We start from the raw sequence: 15,147 nt of genomic DNA on the forward strand, positions 1-15,147 counted from the left end.
GCAGGTTTTTATGGCTGACGTTTCATCTACTACTGCGGTATCGAAAGCGATGTGGTAACGGTCGCAGTACTCGAGTTGGTGTTCGAGTTGTTGTTTCCTTTGTCCCAACGCAGTAACTAAGATGCTTTCCCCCCTTGCCCCCTCCCGGGTTGTGTGCCCTGAGTTGAAATCTTCTCCACACGGTTAATGTGTGCAAAACATCTTATATTGTCCATCCACCCCCGCTCTTCCGGAGCGATCTTTAACTTACTGATGGGCACCTCAGCAAGATTGACATCTGACCTGGATTGTCATGCGCTCAAATTCTGTCAAACGTGTCCTCTGCGTGTTTCCTCATGTATGCGTCTACGTAGTCACCGTATATAAGTAAACACAAGTAAAATCACTCCCGTCGGCCTCTTTGATGTTTCGGGTTGAGATTTTTGTTTTTTTTCAATATTTGTTTTCAAATTTCAATTGGCAAATTCCAAAGTGTAATAAATTCTTACCCTTGTGAAAAGAGAAAATAAATAATCCAAAGGAAAATTATCACAAGGGTGAGAAATGTTGATTTTTGAAAACATTGTTTTGAGCTGGTTACCTATGCAATCAGATATATAGAAGACATATTTGCTATTTATAGTAGATTATCTGGAACATATATAAATGGAAAGTAGGCTCCAAAAAAGGTTATTTGAATATACATTTGATACTTTGGTTTTGCAAAGATTTCAGTGGCAGTAATTGTTTTCCTACAGATACAAATCAAAACTTTATGTGGTTCAACAATTATTTTCCTTTGTGGATTTCCATTGAAACTGGAGGCATATATTATTCGTAAAGTTCAATTTCATCAAATTAAATTCATAGTAAAAAGTTTGCATATTAATGACTCCACTATGTATGGTCTATAACAATTTATTTTATGATTTTCGTTTCATTTCATTACTTCAATCTTACATAATAGATAATAAAAAAACATACTTTTTTTCGTCAATTGAAAATTGAAAAAAAATGAATGCCGACATCACCCTGCAAATTACAGCTACTCACAACTCGACAATTGTTGTGGATGATCTCAGCTTGAGACCACTTGATGTTATGTTGATGAGTCCAAATATGCTCTGTTATTCCTGATTTGCTGGTTTCCCCTCGCTATCTGTGCTCCTTGTGCTCGGCAATGCGAACCTTCAATGGCCTCTCAGTTTCACCGATGTATGATTCTTGGCACTCGCAAGGTATCCGGTAAATGCTATTCTTGGAATCGCAGTCCGCGTTTGGTGGCCTGATTTTCGTGAGGCTGCAACAGATAGTGTTTCCAGATCTGAAGTAGGTTATTTCCGACCATCCTCTGATTTAGGGAAGTACAAGTACTGGTTGTGGCGGCTTCTCTTTCTTGTGAGGCTGTTGCTGTCTTCTAGAAAAAGTATGTTCCACCATCATTTTGGAGTAACCATTTCGTTGAAGGTCATTTTGTATGATGCCTAGTTCTTTTTCGAGACCTTCCTTTGTATTACAGAGCCCGAAAGCAAGGTCTACTAGAGTCTTAATGATTTCTCTGTTAGTCGATTGATGGTGGTTAGATTCCTGGTTCAGATACTGTCCCGTGTGGGTGGGTTTTCGGTTTACAGATGTTTTACATTTAGAGTCTCCCCTCTTTATCAATACGTCTCAGAATGGCAATTCATTGTAGACTTCCTTCTCTTTTATGAAAATGATGAAAGGACTTACGTTGTTGATATGCTTCAGGAAGGTGTCTAGTTCTGCATTATTTCAGAGATTCCAAACCAATTTATATCATATTCAACAATGGAAGTCTGAACTAATGAAATGCACAAAATATTATGGTATTCTTATACTTATATTGTTCAAAATAAATGTACTTTTTAATGCAATTTGATCATGTTATATTCTAAAAATTATATTTTATACTAGGTGTTCCGTTTGAAAAATCAAAGTAGCTACTACTTTATAATAAAAGTGGTAACACCGTATTGTCGAAAATATTTTAGTTAGGTAGACAAAGTCCGAATATACTCCCCATTGAATTTTAAAAGTGATCCGTTGTCTGGTTCCCCGAAACGTCTAATGTGCCATCCACTGTGAATCAGCACTCAAAAAGGACAAGCTAAACACACGTGGTTCGAGCTTTTGGCCCATCATCAGTATGGTGCAGCCAAGTGTAAGGATGGGGAACACATCAGCAAAAGCCAGCCGCATACTTGGTTTTGGTAATTAGATCTTGTGTTGACAAGAAAAAATCAATCAATCAATAAATTTATTTCATGAAAGGCAATGGTTACATTGGAAATTTACAAAGACTAAAGAAATTACAAGAAATAAACAAGAACCCTACATAAGATAATCTTGTCCGTAGGGATTAATGCTGATTTTATTCACTTATCTTGAGGTTATTATTATGTGCGGTTTCTCGACTAAGTGAGATTAAAATGATTTCTTTGCTTTCATAGAAAGTTATTAGTGGAAATCTCTACAATGTTCAAAGTGTGGTTAGTATATAATGTATAATTAAGTATAAAAGTTATAAAACACCTCTCACATAATGATTATTAGCAATAATTTTACATATATAATGTATGGTTAGTAAGTATATTTCAGAATTCATATCAAAAACAATTTTAATATATTTAGAGACAAAATTGTACATATAGACATTGAGATTGGTAATACAGTCAATTTGTTATTCCGAGAATTGAATAACTAGATGATACATGTGTACACATAGATATTTCCTGTTAGGATTGGGAATTTTTCATATCAATAAGATCATGTATTTTCATTCGATCTACGCCCGTGATGTATTTCTTTAAGCTTTCTTTGAATATAAAAAAGGAGATTGTCTGAGTTCTGAACTCAAGGTGTTGAAAAGTCTTGGTCCAAAGTAAGAGTGACATCTTTGCCCAATAGCTTTATAGGATATAGGTATAGTTGAATTTTTGTTTACGTTTGCTCTTGTATGATAGGAATGCGATACTAAAATTAGGCTATCTTTATTTTTGTATTGATGTCTCAAAATTTCATGAAAGAATAGCTGTCTGATATCAAAAACTTTTGTTTCGTTATATAAGATATTTGTGGAGTAATATCGATCTTTTTTGAATAGTATTTTGATCAATATATTTTGTAAAGTTTGTAATTTATTTAAATGTGTGCTAACTACACCTCCGCAGCCTATTATGCCATACGAGAGCCTAGATTCAACGAGTGCTTAATAAGTTGTGATCAATTCAGGCATATCAAGCATCTTTGATAATACTCTGAATTTATATATTAATTTTCTGAGGGAATTTGTTACGTTGTCGACATGTATATTCCATCTTAAGTGTCTGTCAACAGTGACACCAAGGTATTTGATTTGGTCGGTTGCGCTAATTTCAAAAGTAGTTCCATGATTGTTGAAAGATAAGTTTTCACAATTAGGCAAGTTGGAAGCATAACAGCTCAGCGGTAGGAACATAGATTTTTCAAAATTGATGGTGAGTAGTTTGTGATTAAACCAATCTATCAGGTGGCTGAAATCTTCTTCAACGATATGTTTCAAGTTGTCCCAAGAGTCTGCGCTATAAAAGAGTCCGAATAAAATTGAAAAAATTTTAAAGCATTTCCTCGGATGCCAATACTCTCTAAGGCTTCCAACAACTGGAAATGATCGACAGTGTCGAACGCCTTAGCAAGGTCGAGAAACAAACAAAATGACACCCCTTCTTCATCAAGTGCATCATACATTTGTCTGGTTAGGAAGGAAATAGCATCCTGAGTCGATTTATCATTTCGGTAGCCAAATTGTTTGGCAGAAAGAGTATCACTTTGCGCTAAGTAACAGTCAAGTTTTTCAATAATTTTTCTAATATCTTAGCAAAATTTGATATTGAGGATATTGGTCTATAATTTGATGGAATATTTTTGTCTCCCTTTTTATGAATGGGCTTTATACTAGCAATTTTGAATTGTGACGGACATACTCCTTCTATTATTATTTTGTTTATCAGATGACATAAGCTATTTCTCTTGTGATCTTTTGCAATGTCTCAGCTTTTATTAAATTTATTCCGGGAGATTTATGAGGTTTCAGGGAGTGGATTATATTGCGAATCTCTGTGGGGTCTGTTGCTTTCAAGTATATAGAGCCCCTTGTGGGAGAACTGCGAGGGCCTGGAGAAAGAGGTTTGATTATTTTGCTAGCGAGTTTTTGACCAATATTTGTGAAAAAATCATTGAATATATCAGAAATATCTGATTAATTTTCAATGAGTTCTCCCTTTTCATTGAGAATTTATTTGATTTGTGCTTTTGTTTTCGCCGCTCACTTCTTTGATTGTTTCCCATAAGAGTTTACTGTTACCTTTGCTTTTACTATAATAATTGTATTCTGTAGTTTTAATCAATTCATTTAGTTGATTTCTGTATGTGATAAATTCTCGTTTCTTTTCTGCGTTACTCATATCTTGCTTATAATGTTTGTATAAAGTTCCTTTGCGTTTTATTGAATTCATTAATCCTATTGTGATCCAAGGTTTCCTTTTTTTGTATTTACTATTGTATTTAATACTTTTAATGTGTGTTTCGATCATGTTTTTTATTATATCAGTAAAATATTTAGCTGCTTCTTCTACTCCCTCAATTTCATAAAATTCTATCCAGCTATGCGTCATTATTGTTCTCAATTGTTCATAATCAATGAATTTTCTAAAGTACGCATCATCACATGTTTTTCTGATCAGTTTGTGGTTTATAATATTGGTTAATACGGTGGAGAAATGATCTGTGATAGAGTTGGCAATTACAAAAGCAGAGCATGAATCAGTTGATAACCCATTTTTAATTTTCACAAATATGTGATCTAAGCAAGAGTCTTTTCTAGTGGCTACATTGATTGTAGAGGTGAAATTGTATTTGCTCATCAGATTCAGATATTCATTTGTGTCTTTGCTATCTAGCACCCTCACTATGACTTCGAGGTCAAAATCATCGCGACCTCTATGACTCAAATATACTCTTAGTTTTTCAACAAAATCATCTGTACAGGTCGATGGTGGGCGGTATACGGAAATTATTTTTATTTTAGTATTTTCAATTAAAATTTTTGAGATAATTACATTACATTCGGCAATTTTTACTACTTCATGGTGATAACTTATACCGTTTTTTATATAAATAATTACACCATCATTCTGATTGATATCGCCTTCACTATAAAACTCATCGTAATCATCAATCCTGAAAAAGCCAGTTTCATTTATTCTCCAAGTTTCAGTTAAAACTATAATATCAAATTCCTTGGTAAAGTAATCTAAAGTTATCATTAGTTCGTCAAAATTTTTTGAGATACTTCTTATATTTTGATGGAAGATACTAACCTTTTCGACTTTCTCTGTTGATATATGTACATTAATATCTTCGATATTTTTCAGTGTTTTTGTGGGAAATTTAACATATTGTGAATCGCACAAATAGGGATCCATTTGAAGTAATATTTGTTAGTTTGAAATATATACATATATAAAATTTCAAAGTTTAAAACACTCAAATTATTGGTATAAAATTTCACAATTAAATAATTTTAAAATCTACGAGCGTCCAGGGGAGTTGAATTTATGGAGTTCGTTTTCTGTCTGCGTGTTAGTAGTCCTTTTTGTTGCTCTTCTTTTCCTGGCTGTCTCTGGTTTTTCTTGGGGGGGTTCTTCGGATGTAGAATCTTTGAAGCTGTTGTTGATATTTGGCGTTGAGGGGGCACTTTTCGTTTCTCTTTCTGTTCCACCACTACTGACTTCTGACGTCAAAATAGGGTTATAATTACTTTCCAAGTAGTCGAGTGTATATTTCTCATTGTTTACTATCAGTTTAGATCCTCTGATGTATGCGTTGTAACCCTTACTTCTGGGTCTCTTTTGGTGTTACAACAACAATTTTTTTGTTTCTTGGTCTGATTTTGATAGGTCATCTCGATACTAACCTTAGTTCCCTTCAAGTTCTGACATCTTCTGAGCACCTCCTGCTTTGTAAAGAAGGATAAGAATTCCAACAGAATTGTAGGATTTTGAGTATTTTGTCCGAGATGTCGTATGTTGTTGATTTGTTTCCTTTTCAATTCCGTGCCTAGTAAGTGATTTAGTTGTTTCACTATACATTCGACAATATTTTCGTCTTTAGACACTTTCAACCCAAAAATCACAATATTATTTTTTCTGATCGTTCTATCCAAGGAATCATATTTTCTTTTTATTGTTTCATTCAAATGCTAAAAGGGATTCGATTTTTTCATTCTGATACGTAATCACTTGCTTCAATTCTGTTACTTCAGCTTTTAAAGCTTCCACTTCTGATTCGAGGTTTTGAGTAATCAATTGTGTATGTCGTTCATTTTCTTTTTGTATGAACTGCTTGAGTTGTTCGAATAAATCCGTGTTGGATCCACTCACTTCTAAACAAAGTCACGTTTGACGTTCAATTATGAATTATCAATAGTGTATGTACCGCTTTAGAATTAAACATGGGCAATCAACATAAAAACTGTTAGTGTTTTGTTCCGTACTCAGTGAATATGGTGTTTTCATCCATAAACCTATATTCAAGGGAAGGTTATGTGCAAACTTCAACTCACCTAGAGGGATGTAAATTTTTTGAAGCTAAAACTGTTATATTTCACTATTCATTACGAAGACTGCCAAAAACCATTGTTCTGCTAAGACACACCATACATATATAGAATACTACTATAATTACCACGAAGACAGCTATAGTTAGCTGCGGGACATCCGGGTCCAGGAAATCATACAGATATGACGGGTGTTGATGTAAATCCAAGAGATAATTTTAATAATGACAGCACTCAATTAGAGCCAACCATAAACACGTACCTCATAAGGTACGTTCTTATGTTCAGGAAGAATTTTTGTTCAATCTACATTTTTTTCAAATATTTTTAAATTTTTCAATACATTTCATTCATCAATCACTGTTGACATAATTTCATTGAGTGACTGTGATTTGGAAAAGATGATTATATTGTAAGTATACAATATTATGGAATTGCCTCTGGCTGATCTATTTAGAAATAAAAATCAAAACTACTTGCCAAACCAACGGTTCCTTGGAATATTCCATATATTTTTATAAATGAAATTTTATGATTCATAAAGTGTGTTTCATCGAGAAATTCTTCTCTGATTAGGTTAGCATATCCAATATCGCCATCGTGTTTACGGTGAGGAGATTACTTTTTTGCGCGTCATGTGTTAAACCGGTAAGAACATTCAGTAAAATATTCAACTTACAGTTCATAAAATAATGAAAATAAAATGATTAATGTTGTCCTAATTCATTTTGACACTTCTATTTTCCATTGAGTTGATTGAAATCAATATTTATGGCGCGTTTTTGGTCTGTTTGAATTTCTATCATTGCTATAAAATGAAAAAATACATGCAAGTGGCCTAAATTTATGGAAATCACACATGAACAATTGAACGATTATTAAAAATATTTCCAGTAATCAACTGTTTCCTGCCTAGCTAAAACAGCTAAAACAGCTAAAACTATTCTTGACTTTCGCATTATGTAAACATTGTTTGCATCTGGAAGTGAACGTAACATCCCTTCAAACCCGATGCTATGCAAAATGTTTTTTTCAGTTCTGGAAAATCATTTGTCTTGAAAGAGTTCCAGATATTCACTAAAAAATAATTGGATTCAATTCTATAGTTGATATATACACAGTATGACTCATTATAGTTAAACCAATGGCATATTTCGATTGAATTAGTTACAGTTGATCTTATTATTTTGAAATTCTCTTACGTAGGGTGTGTAATTCAATATATTCAAACTGATATTTGTTTTTATGCGCAGTCACGCTTAAATCACTTATCTCTCATGCCTTGACCTCTTGCAACATTTCATTATTTGATATCTAGTATACCTGGATGTTTTCTGGGTTTTATAAAATTTCATTTAGCTTTTTATCACAAGTTATTGTCTGATTAGACTCTTCAAATGTTTATATTACGCATTATCTTTTCAAGGTAAACTTGCTTATACATTGATCAGATTCTCTGTTGGTCTATATTCATCAGTTTTTCAGACTGTGGAAAACAATAAGTAACATTGACTCCCCCACAAAAATTAATGTCTTCAAAAAATATATAGTGCGGACTTAAATAGCCCCACCTTTTTACTTTCGATCGGGGCAAGATATCAGAGTTGGACACATTTTTTGTAAGAAGAAATCATTTTTGATACTTTTTGGTAAAAAATTTAATCCGCCTAGAGAGCGCATTTTTTTTCAAATGTGAGGTCTTGTGACATTGAGTATGAAAGGTATTTCAATTCTCTATACAATGACCTTTTTTTTATTTCTATAACCGGTTGTGAAGATATTGGTATTTGAATTTGGAACTAGAAATTCCGTGATTCCGTCACCCTATGTTAGATTTTTAAAGTTAATGTTCATTAGGAAGAAAAATAAGTCAGTAACATCTTTTGCAATCGATAATTGTCAATTTAGAAGGCATATAACGGGAGCATTTCATTTCAACCACGTTATTAATTTTTTATACATAAAACAATCATTGAAGCAAATATTCAAAATTTAACTTTCAACCCCCTTAAAGTAAATACTCGATTTTTGAACTCATTTCTAACAATGCTAGCACATTATGGTGTCACTATTTTTCGGGTTCGAAGGCCATGAATTTTTGGAATTTCGTCCTGAGGTTTGCTGGCGCGAGTGGATAGCTTCTTCAGAGATTTATACATCCTGAATTTACATCCGATGACTGAATATTACGGTTCAGTAACGCGTATTCATGATGTGCCAGGTAGTTGCTGATACCTGTACCTGGATTTGGGAATTTGTCGGTAACATTCATTGATGTTTTCCACCTGGTGTCATGCTGTCTTCTGTTTTGTTGAAATTATTCGTGTGCTTGTGGATCTCCATTGCCTCCCGTACCAGTCGGCTATGGTATCCTTGGTTGGAGGCTTTGAGTTCTGTATTTTCATACGGAATCCCGTGGTTTTCTTCACGTGCGTGTTCTGTCCGTTTGACACAGTCTGCAGTTTCTTTCATGCTTCTTCAGCCTTGTTCTCATGAATTTTTTGGTGGTTCTGATATGTACCTTCCCACCAGTGCACGGTATGCGATAGACCCCTGCTGCTGATAGTGGGTCCCTTTCTTCGTTTGCCGACAAAATAGTGACACTGAAAACCTCGGCCGCGAACGCCTTAATCATTTTGTCATGAACTTTTGATTTAATGGAGAAATGATATTGAGGGACGTGAACGGAAGAAGGAATGAATGGATACGATTCGTTAATGAATTAGCAGTAAATGTGGTGAAGGATGAGCGTGATGGATATATGGTAAGTTGCCAGCTTATCGGTGTGGAGCTGGCAGTGAGGAATGGTCGTGATCTACTCAATTAGGACAGGTTATAGAATCTATGACTATGTTGTAACTTCTTTGACCCAGAACAGAAATATCTAGCTGCCTAAGAACCTATGCGACTGTATTTCAAGCGGAAATTTACGCTATTGAATTGTATGCGGAGAGATTGGAATAATCCAACCTCATACATAAGTCAATTAAACTATTCTTGGACAGTAAAGCGGCTTTGAAAGCTCTTGGCTCCTACCGAGCAACGTCTAAATTAGTAGCAAATTGCCAAAAACGACTCTCTTCGATAGGAAGATTCAACAGATAGTCTCTGGTCTGGATTACTGGCCATACTGGTCTGGAAGGTAATAAAGCTGCTGACTCCCTTGCAAAAGGGTGCTGCAAGCAGCTTCATCGGACCAGAACCTGTCATTGGCATCGCTTTAGGCTTTGACAAACAAACATTGAACACCTGGATGGCAAGACGATTTATGGACTTATGGCAGAATCTTCCAGGATTGGCTCACTCCAAGGCGTTTATTCACCCTTCGAAGCTTGATACCAAACAGTTGTTGGACTACAGTAGGATGCACTACGATGTCAAACAGGCCTTCTTACAGGTCATTATCAATTGAATCATCATATGCAGAGACTCGGACTGTCGGAAAGCAGTGTGTGTCGCCTCTGTTTGGAAAATGATAAACAACAGAGCATATACTTTGTGCATGCCCCGCTGGGGCAGACACAATCTTTCTTCAGTTACCATCAAGATGAGAATTATCAGCTTAATTTTTTCATAAAATTAATTGTGTCAGTATTCAATTATTTGTATAATGATATTGGAATAACTTATGTTAATAAATAGAACTTGGTCTTCCATCCCACTGGTTTGTCCCACCGTTTGCACGAAGGACGGGAGAGTTCGGGGGAATATGGGTTTCCTTGATAGTGACGCTGGACAGATAGAAGATGCCCAGTTGTAATTCCTTCTGGCAGATCTAGGCAGAGGCATTATTCATGTATAATAATATTCCAATAATGTCCTATTAAATAAAACATTTCAAAATAAATATTTCCAATAGCAACAATTTTGAAATTATATATGGAAAGATTGAAATGAATTTTCTTATTTGAAATAAGTATTTGAAATTGCACAAATTATTGCTTTATTGCACTATTGAATTTTTCTTGCATTATTTCCACTTTAGAACCGTTTTACACGGGCATTCAATTCCACGGGCTGGAAATTATGCGTTGAGATGGACGTTGTTGAGATATATAGAATTATTTTCCAGCAGCTTGGTAGTATGTGTAACAGGAGAGAATAACGGGATTTTAGGTCAATACGCTTTTGGAAAAGTAACTCACTCTATACAAATTTCGTCTCAGAAATGAGACTTCAAGACACTATAATGAAAATACAATAGAAAACAAAGCTGACTGTAATGAGATCATAGCCCGACAAGATTAAATAGAGTGAGTTCGTTTTTCGAAAGCCTATTGATCAAAAATTCCATTACTGCGTTGCAATCTCACAAAATAAATTGATTTACGAAAAGTCACAAATTTACGTACTGGGTGACATAATAGAAAAGTGACACAAAAGTCACTTGTACTTATCATAATTAGAATGGAAGTCAGATTCTCATAAATTCTTCGGTCCGCAGAATTTCTCGAACTCGAGATTGCATGTCGCTAGCTGCCATCCCCCATTCTTGACACATTTCTGCATGCTCCTTAAGTGTCAGACAAAAAACACCTGACAATATTTTTTCTCGTTTCCATATTAGTCTTCAGAAGCAGGTGAGCGTTATGAGTATGAACCTTACCGCCAAGCTGGACGAGTTGCAACGCGGCGACCGCCATCTTGAAACTACCGTTGCGCTTTGTGAGATTCGAACACAGCTACAGGAATTGACAAAATCTGTGGAGTCCTGTCAATCAGAAGTCTCGGAAGTTAAAAGGGATATGGTGGCGATCAAGAACGAGCTGGATACAGTACAGCAAGTGAAGGAGGAAATCGAAGAGTTGAGGGAGTACGTGGATCGGTTGGAGGAGCACTCTCATCGAAGAAAGTTGCGTCTGCTGGAACAGGTGTGTTTGATGTTATAGCTTGATGGTTGTCAGTAGTACGTAGCTGGTAGATGATGATATTTTGGTGTATCTGATTTGAAATCAAGAAATTAGAAGGTGCAATTGTTTGTATGATAAACATCAAGCGTACAACTGTGGAGAGCACAAATATGATATTATGAATAGTTATAATAATAATTAATTTATGCTATAATACAATCAACAGATATGACAAATAAAATAAACAATATACTCGATAACACTTGTTTTGAAAAAAATTAGTAAAAGTTTTGAGTAAATGAAACATGAATGAATAAGTACGTAAATCTCAGCTTTCTCAGTAATCTTGGTGATAGTGATATTATAATATAGCATTGAGGTTATCCTAATGATAATATACTGAATATTGAAACAACTGAACAAGATAAATGGGTTTGTTTCATGATTTTTTGTTTACAGTTCATTTGATAGTAATTTCAAATTGATAAATAGTGCACTTTGTTTCAGCTCTCTAAATACCATTGTTTTGCCATAATTAATTACTAAAAATCGGATTTTATAGGCCCGTGACGATATATATATATATATATATATATATATATATATATATATATATATATATATATATATATATATATATATGTTTCATAACTTCGTATTTTTGTTAAAATACTTGGCACTTGGCAACACCGCTGTAGACACGATAAATTTTATTGGTCAACAGACTCGCGGCCAATTCAAACAATTCAAACTTCTTCAATTTTTTTCTGCGAATATGAAGAGGCATTGGGACCGATTAAGTTCGATAAGTATAATATACCCCTAACTCGATCAGTCTATAAGCAAACCAGTATCACTTTCATTAGCATGAAATAAGCCCATTGCAATCAATACAATTCTGGAGGATCTACAATGGCCCCATATTTCATTCCCCTATATTTTTTCTATCTGCAGATATGTTTACTACGAGAAACCAACGCCACTAGGAGAAAAAAGGGTTCGAAGATATTTTTTTTGCTCTATCATAAGACAAGCATTAATAGAAATTAGAAAACAATTCGAAGATTGATTTAATTTATGAATAACTTAAAATGCTGTAGTGAATTTATGGTTTTTGAAATTGTTCGAGCTGATTTTCTTAACTATTCTATAGCATTGAATAGAGAAGTCGTTATCTTTTGTGATATTATTTCAAACCACTTTACTGAGCCTAGGAGCGTCATCATGCAATTTTTTTTTGTATTCCCACCCTTGAAACTGGAAACTGCGGCACAGCAAAGAAACGTTAGCCCGAAAGCAACTTCACGGTGCCTAAGCCGTTGCAATAGTATCTCACCGGGCGATGATGGGTGGGTCCAGCATCTACCATAAAGCAATTTATATGGAATATTGCCGTTATTGAGACTGCGACTCAACGGACTTCCGCTGGAAGGATGCATACATAATAGTACATATACTCGAATTTTGGAATAGTCCACCAAAAATCATCAACTTTTATCTATTGAATAGGTGCAGTGTATACTTTTCTTGAGTAGATGATATTCCACCAAGTCTAAAGAATATGGCGATGGAATTGTTTCTCAACAACAAATCCCTTAATATCAACGACTGATAGTCTTAGATGCGCAACAATCGACTGACAGAAACTTCGAATTAGTTTCCCTTTTCAATAAATCTGCTGAGTGGGAAATGTTCGATGATGGTATCATGCATAATGATGCAATAACTTCGGGTGATGAAAGGAAAATAAGCCGTTGCTTCATTTTCGAGTTTGACATCAACATTGAAACTTTCAATGCTCTCATCCCTTCTGGAGTGATCTATGTCGAAGAGTGTCTTATTCACAAAGTTGACATAGGTCAAAAGCGAGTTGTGCTGTGTGATATGATATCCAAGTGACTGAAATCCGAAGGATCATTATTGACCTTGGTCTGATCATGATTCTTTTGAAAGCAAACGATAACACATCGATGACTTTCGAGAAACGACGAAGTTTTAATGGACCATATCATAGATAGTATATATTTAGGTATTACAAACTAATTTTATTCCAAAGCTTATGGTTATAATACGTGGTGCTGCTAAGTGATTTCAGGAGATGAAATAGACTTCGTCTACTGAAAATTCTGGCTGGACTGGTGAAATTCACATCGAGAAGAGTGTTGCAGTTTTGGTGATTGAGAGCAGTTCTTGTTTTGGATCCTAGAATTCTATAAAAATGTTGTCAACTGAATTCATGATGTTTATTTCATTATTAGATAACAATGATAACTATAATGAACCAATATAAATTCAACTTATCAAGTAGACGAATACACATTTGAATATAAATATCAAATATATTATTATAGGAGCATAAAAAAACATCCTCTCAGTTCTCTCAAAGGTGTGATTTCATTCCATCCTTTTCATAAAAGATGACTTATGCATGCTTCTCAACTCACGAACGATTTTGGTGAAATTAGTGACACGTGTGAATCATTGTATTTGTGCCACCTGCCAGTATACGGGTGTCTGCAGTATGCTGTGTATATAAATATTTCTGTTGAAGAGAATCTTTTCAAATGTATTGCTAAAATACGGGGAATTTGTGGGACTTTGTGCATTTTCTCCTTTCTTGCATTTCGAACACGTCGGTCTTTCATTCACATCCAAAGTTTCTTCTCTTGTGAACGAATTGAAGCATTTCGGCAAACTCCACAGTATGTGCACTCCATCGTGAATTTCAATTGAACAACGAAAACATTTACAATCTTAGAGTTATGTATCCTCAAATATTCGAGCCGCGTCTCTTGTGTTTTTTCGCTGTCGCTCAATTTTTCGTCTCCGTTAAGATCGGTTCAGGTTTCTCATTAATTATATCAACGTCCTCATGTAAATCTTCTGAAATATAACGAAATAACTCCTGGGTGTCTTGATGAGCATTACCCATGAATCGAGAAGCAAAACTTTGAATATAATATTTTAAAAAGACTGTTTTTTTTCTGTATTTTCTGATCGCAATTCTTTGATGACTTCTGCAAACGCTTTGATTAAAGCACCCTCCATACTTGCGGTGTTGCGGTGGAGGGTCGAATAGACCCACTTACTTTGGACGTAACCTATCCTAATCTATCTGTATCTGTAGAGTAGGGAGGGTGAGTGTAAGCCCACGCACTTAGGCCACATGTGACCCATTGTACATCCTCCCGAGGAGTTGTCCTCCTAGGTCGTCGTCCATCCTGTCCTTTCCAGGAAGGTGGACAGGTCGCTGGGAGACATCTCCTTTATATCGGCAGGTGTAGGCCAAGACTCGCCGAACACACACTCTCTTATTGACGATAACTCCGGGCACTCGCACAGGATATGCCTGACAGTCTCATCTTCCTGTTCACACATCCTGCATAGAGGTGTGTCCACTAGCCCCATATTATGTAGGTGTTTCCTTAGCTGACAGTGGCCAGTCAGAAATCCTACTGTAAGGCGTAGATTTTTCCTGGTCATCGCCAGATATTTCTTCGGCGCCAGCTTCCCAGGGTCGCCCAAGGTGATCCTGGCAAGATTACATCCTTTGATTTCATCCCATCTCTTTAAAGATTGAGCATGGGTGTAACATTTGACTAGTTCCGCAATTGTCGATGTCATCAGGCCGTGGGTGCCACTTGGTCCTAAAATTCTTAGTCCAGCCGCTTCCTTGGCTAAAGAGTCGGCAATGCGATTACC

General features: G+C 35.4%; 1 protein-coding gene across 11 annotated transcripts in view; it reads left to right on the forward strand.

Annotated features, from left to right (window-relative positions):
- Positions 1-15,147, forward strand: part of Glut1 (Glucose transporter 1) — a 356,436-nt gene that overhangs the window by 129,811 nt on the left and 211,478 nt on the right. For 8 of the 11 annotated variants that reach the window (XM_074171707.1, XM_074171709.1, XM_074171708.1 and 5 more), the window contains one exon: positions 11,163-11,466. The exons of the other annotated variants lie outside the window; for them this stretch is intronic. In XM_074171707.1, coding sequence (XP_074027808.1) covers positions 11,163-11,466 — 304 coding nt within the window. The remainder of the gene's footprint in view (positions 1-11,162; positions 11,467-15,147) is intronic. 11 annotated transcript variants of the gene reach the window in all.

The sequence above is a fragment of the Leptinotarsa decemlineata genome, unplaced genomic scaffold (genome assembly GCF_025532065.1).
Source record: "Leptinotarsa decemlineata unplaced genomic scaffold, Ldec_3_MD MMD2_tig00000035_RagTag_RagTag, whole genome shotgun sequence".
In the NCBI taxonomy this organism is placed as follows: Eukaryota; Metazoa; Arthropoda; class Insecta; order Coleoptera; family Chrysomelidae; genus Leptinotarsa; species Leptinotarsa decemlineata.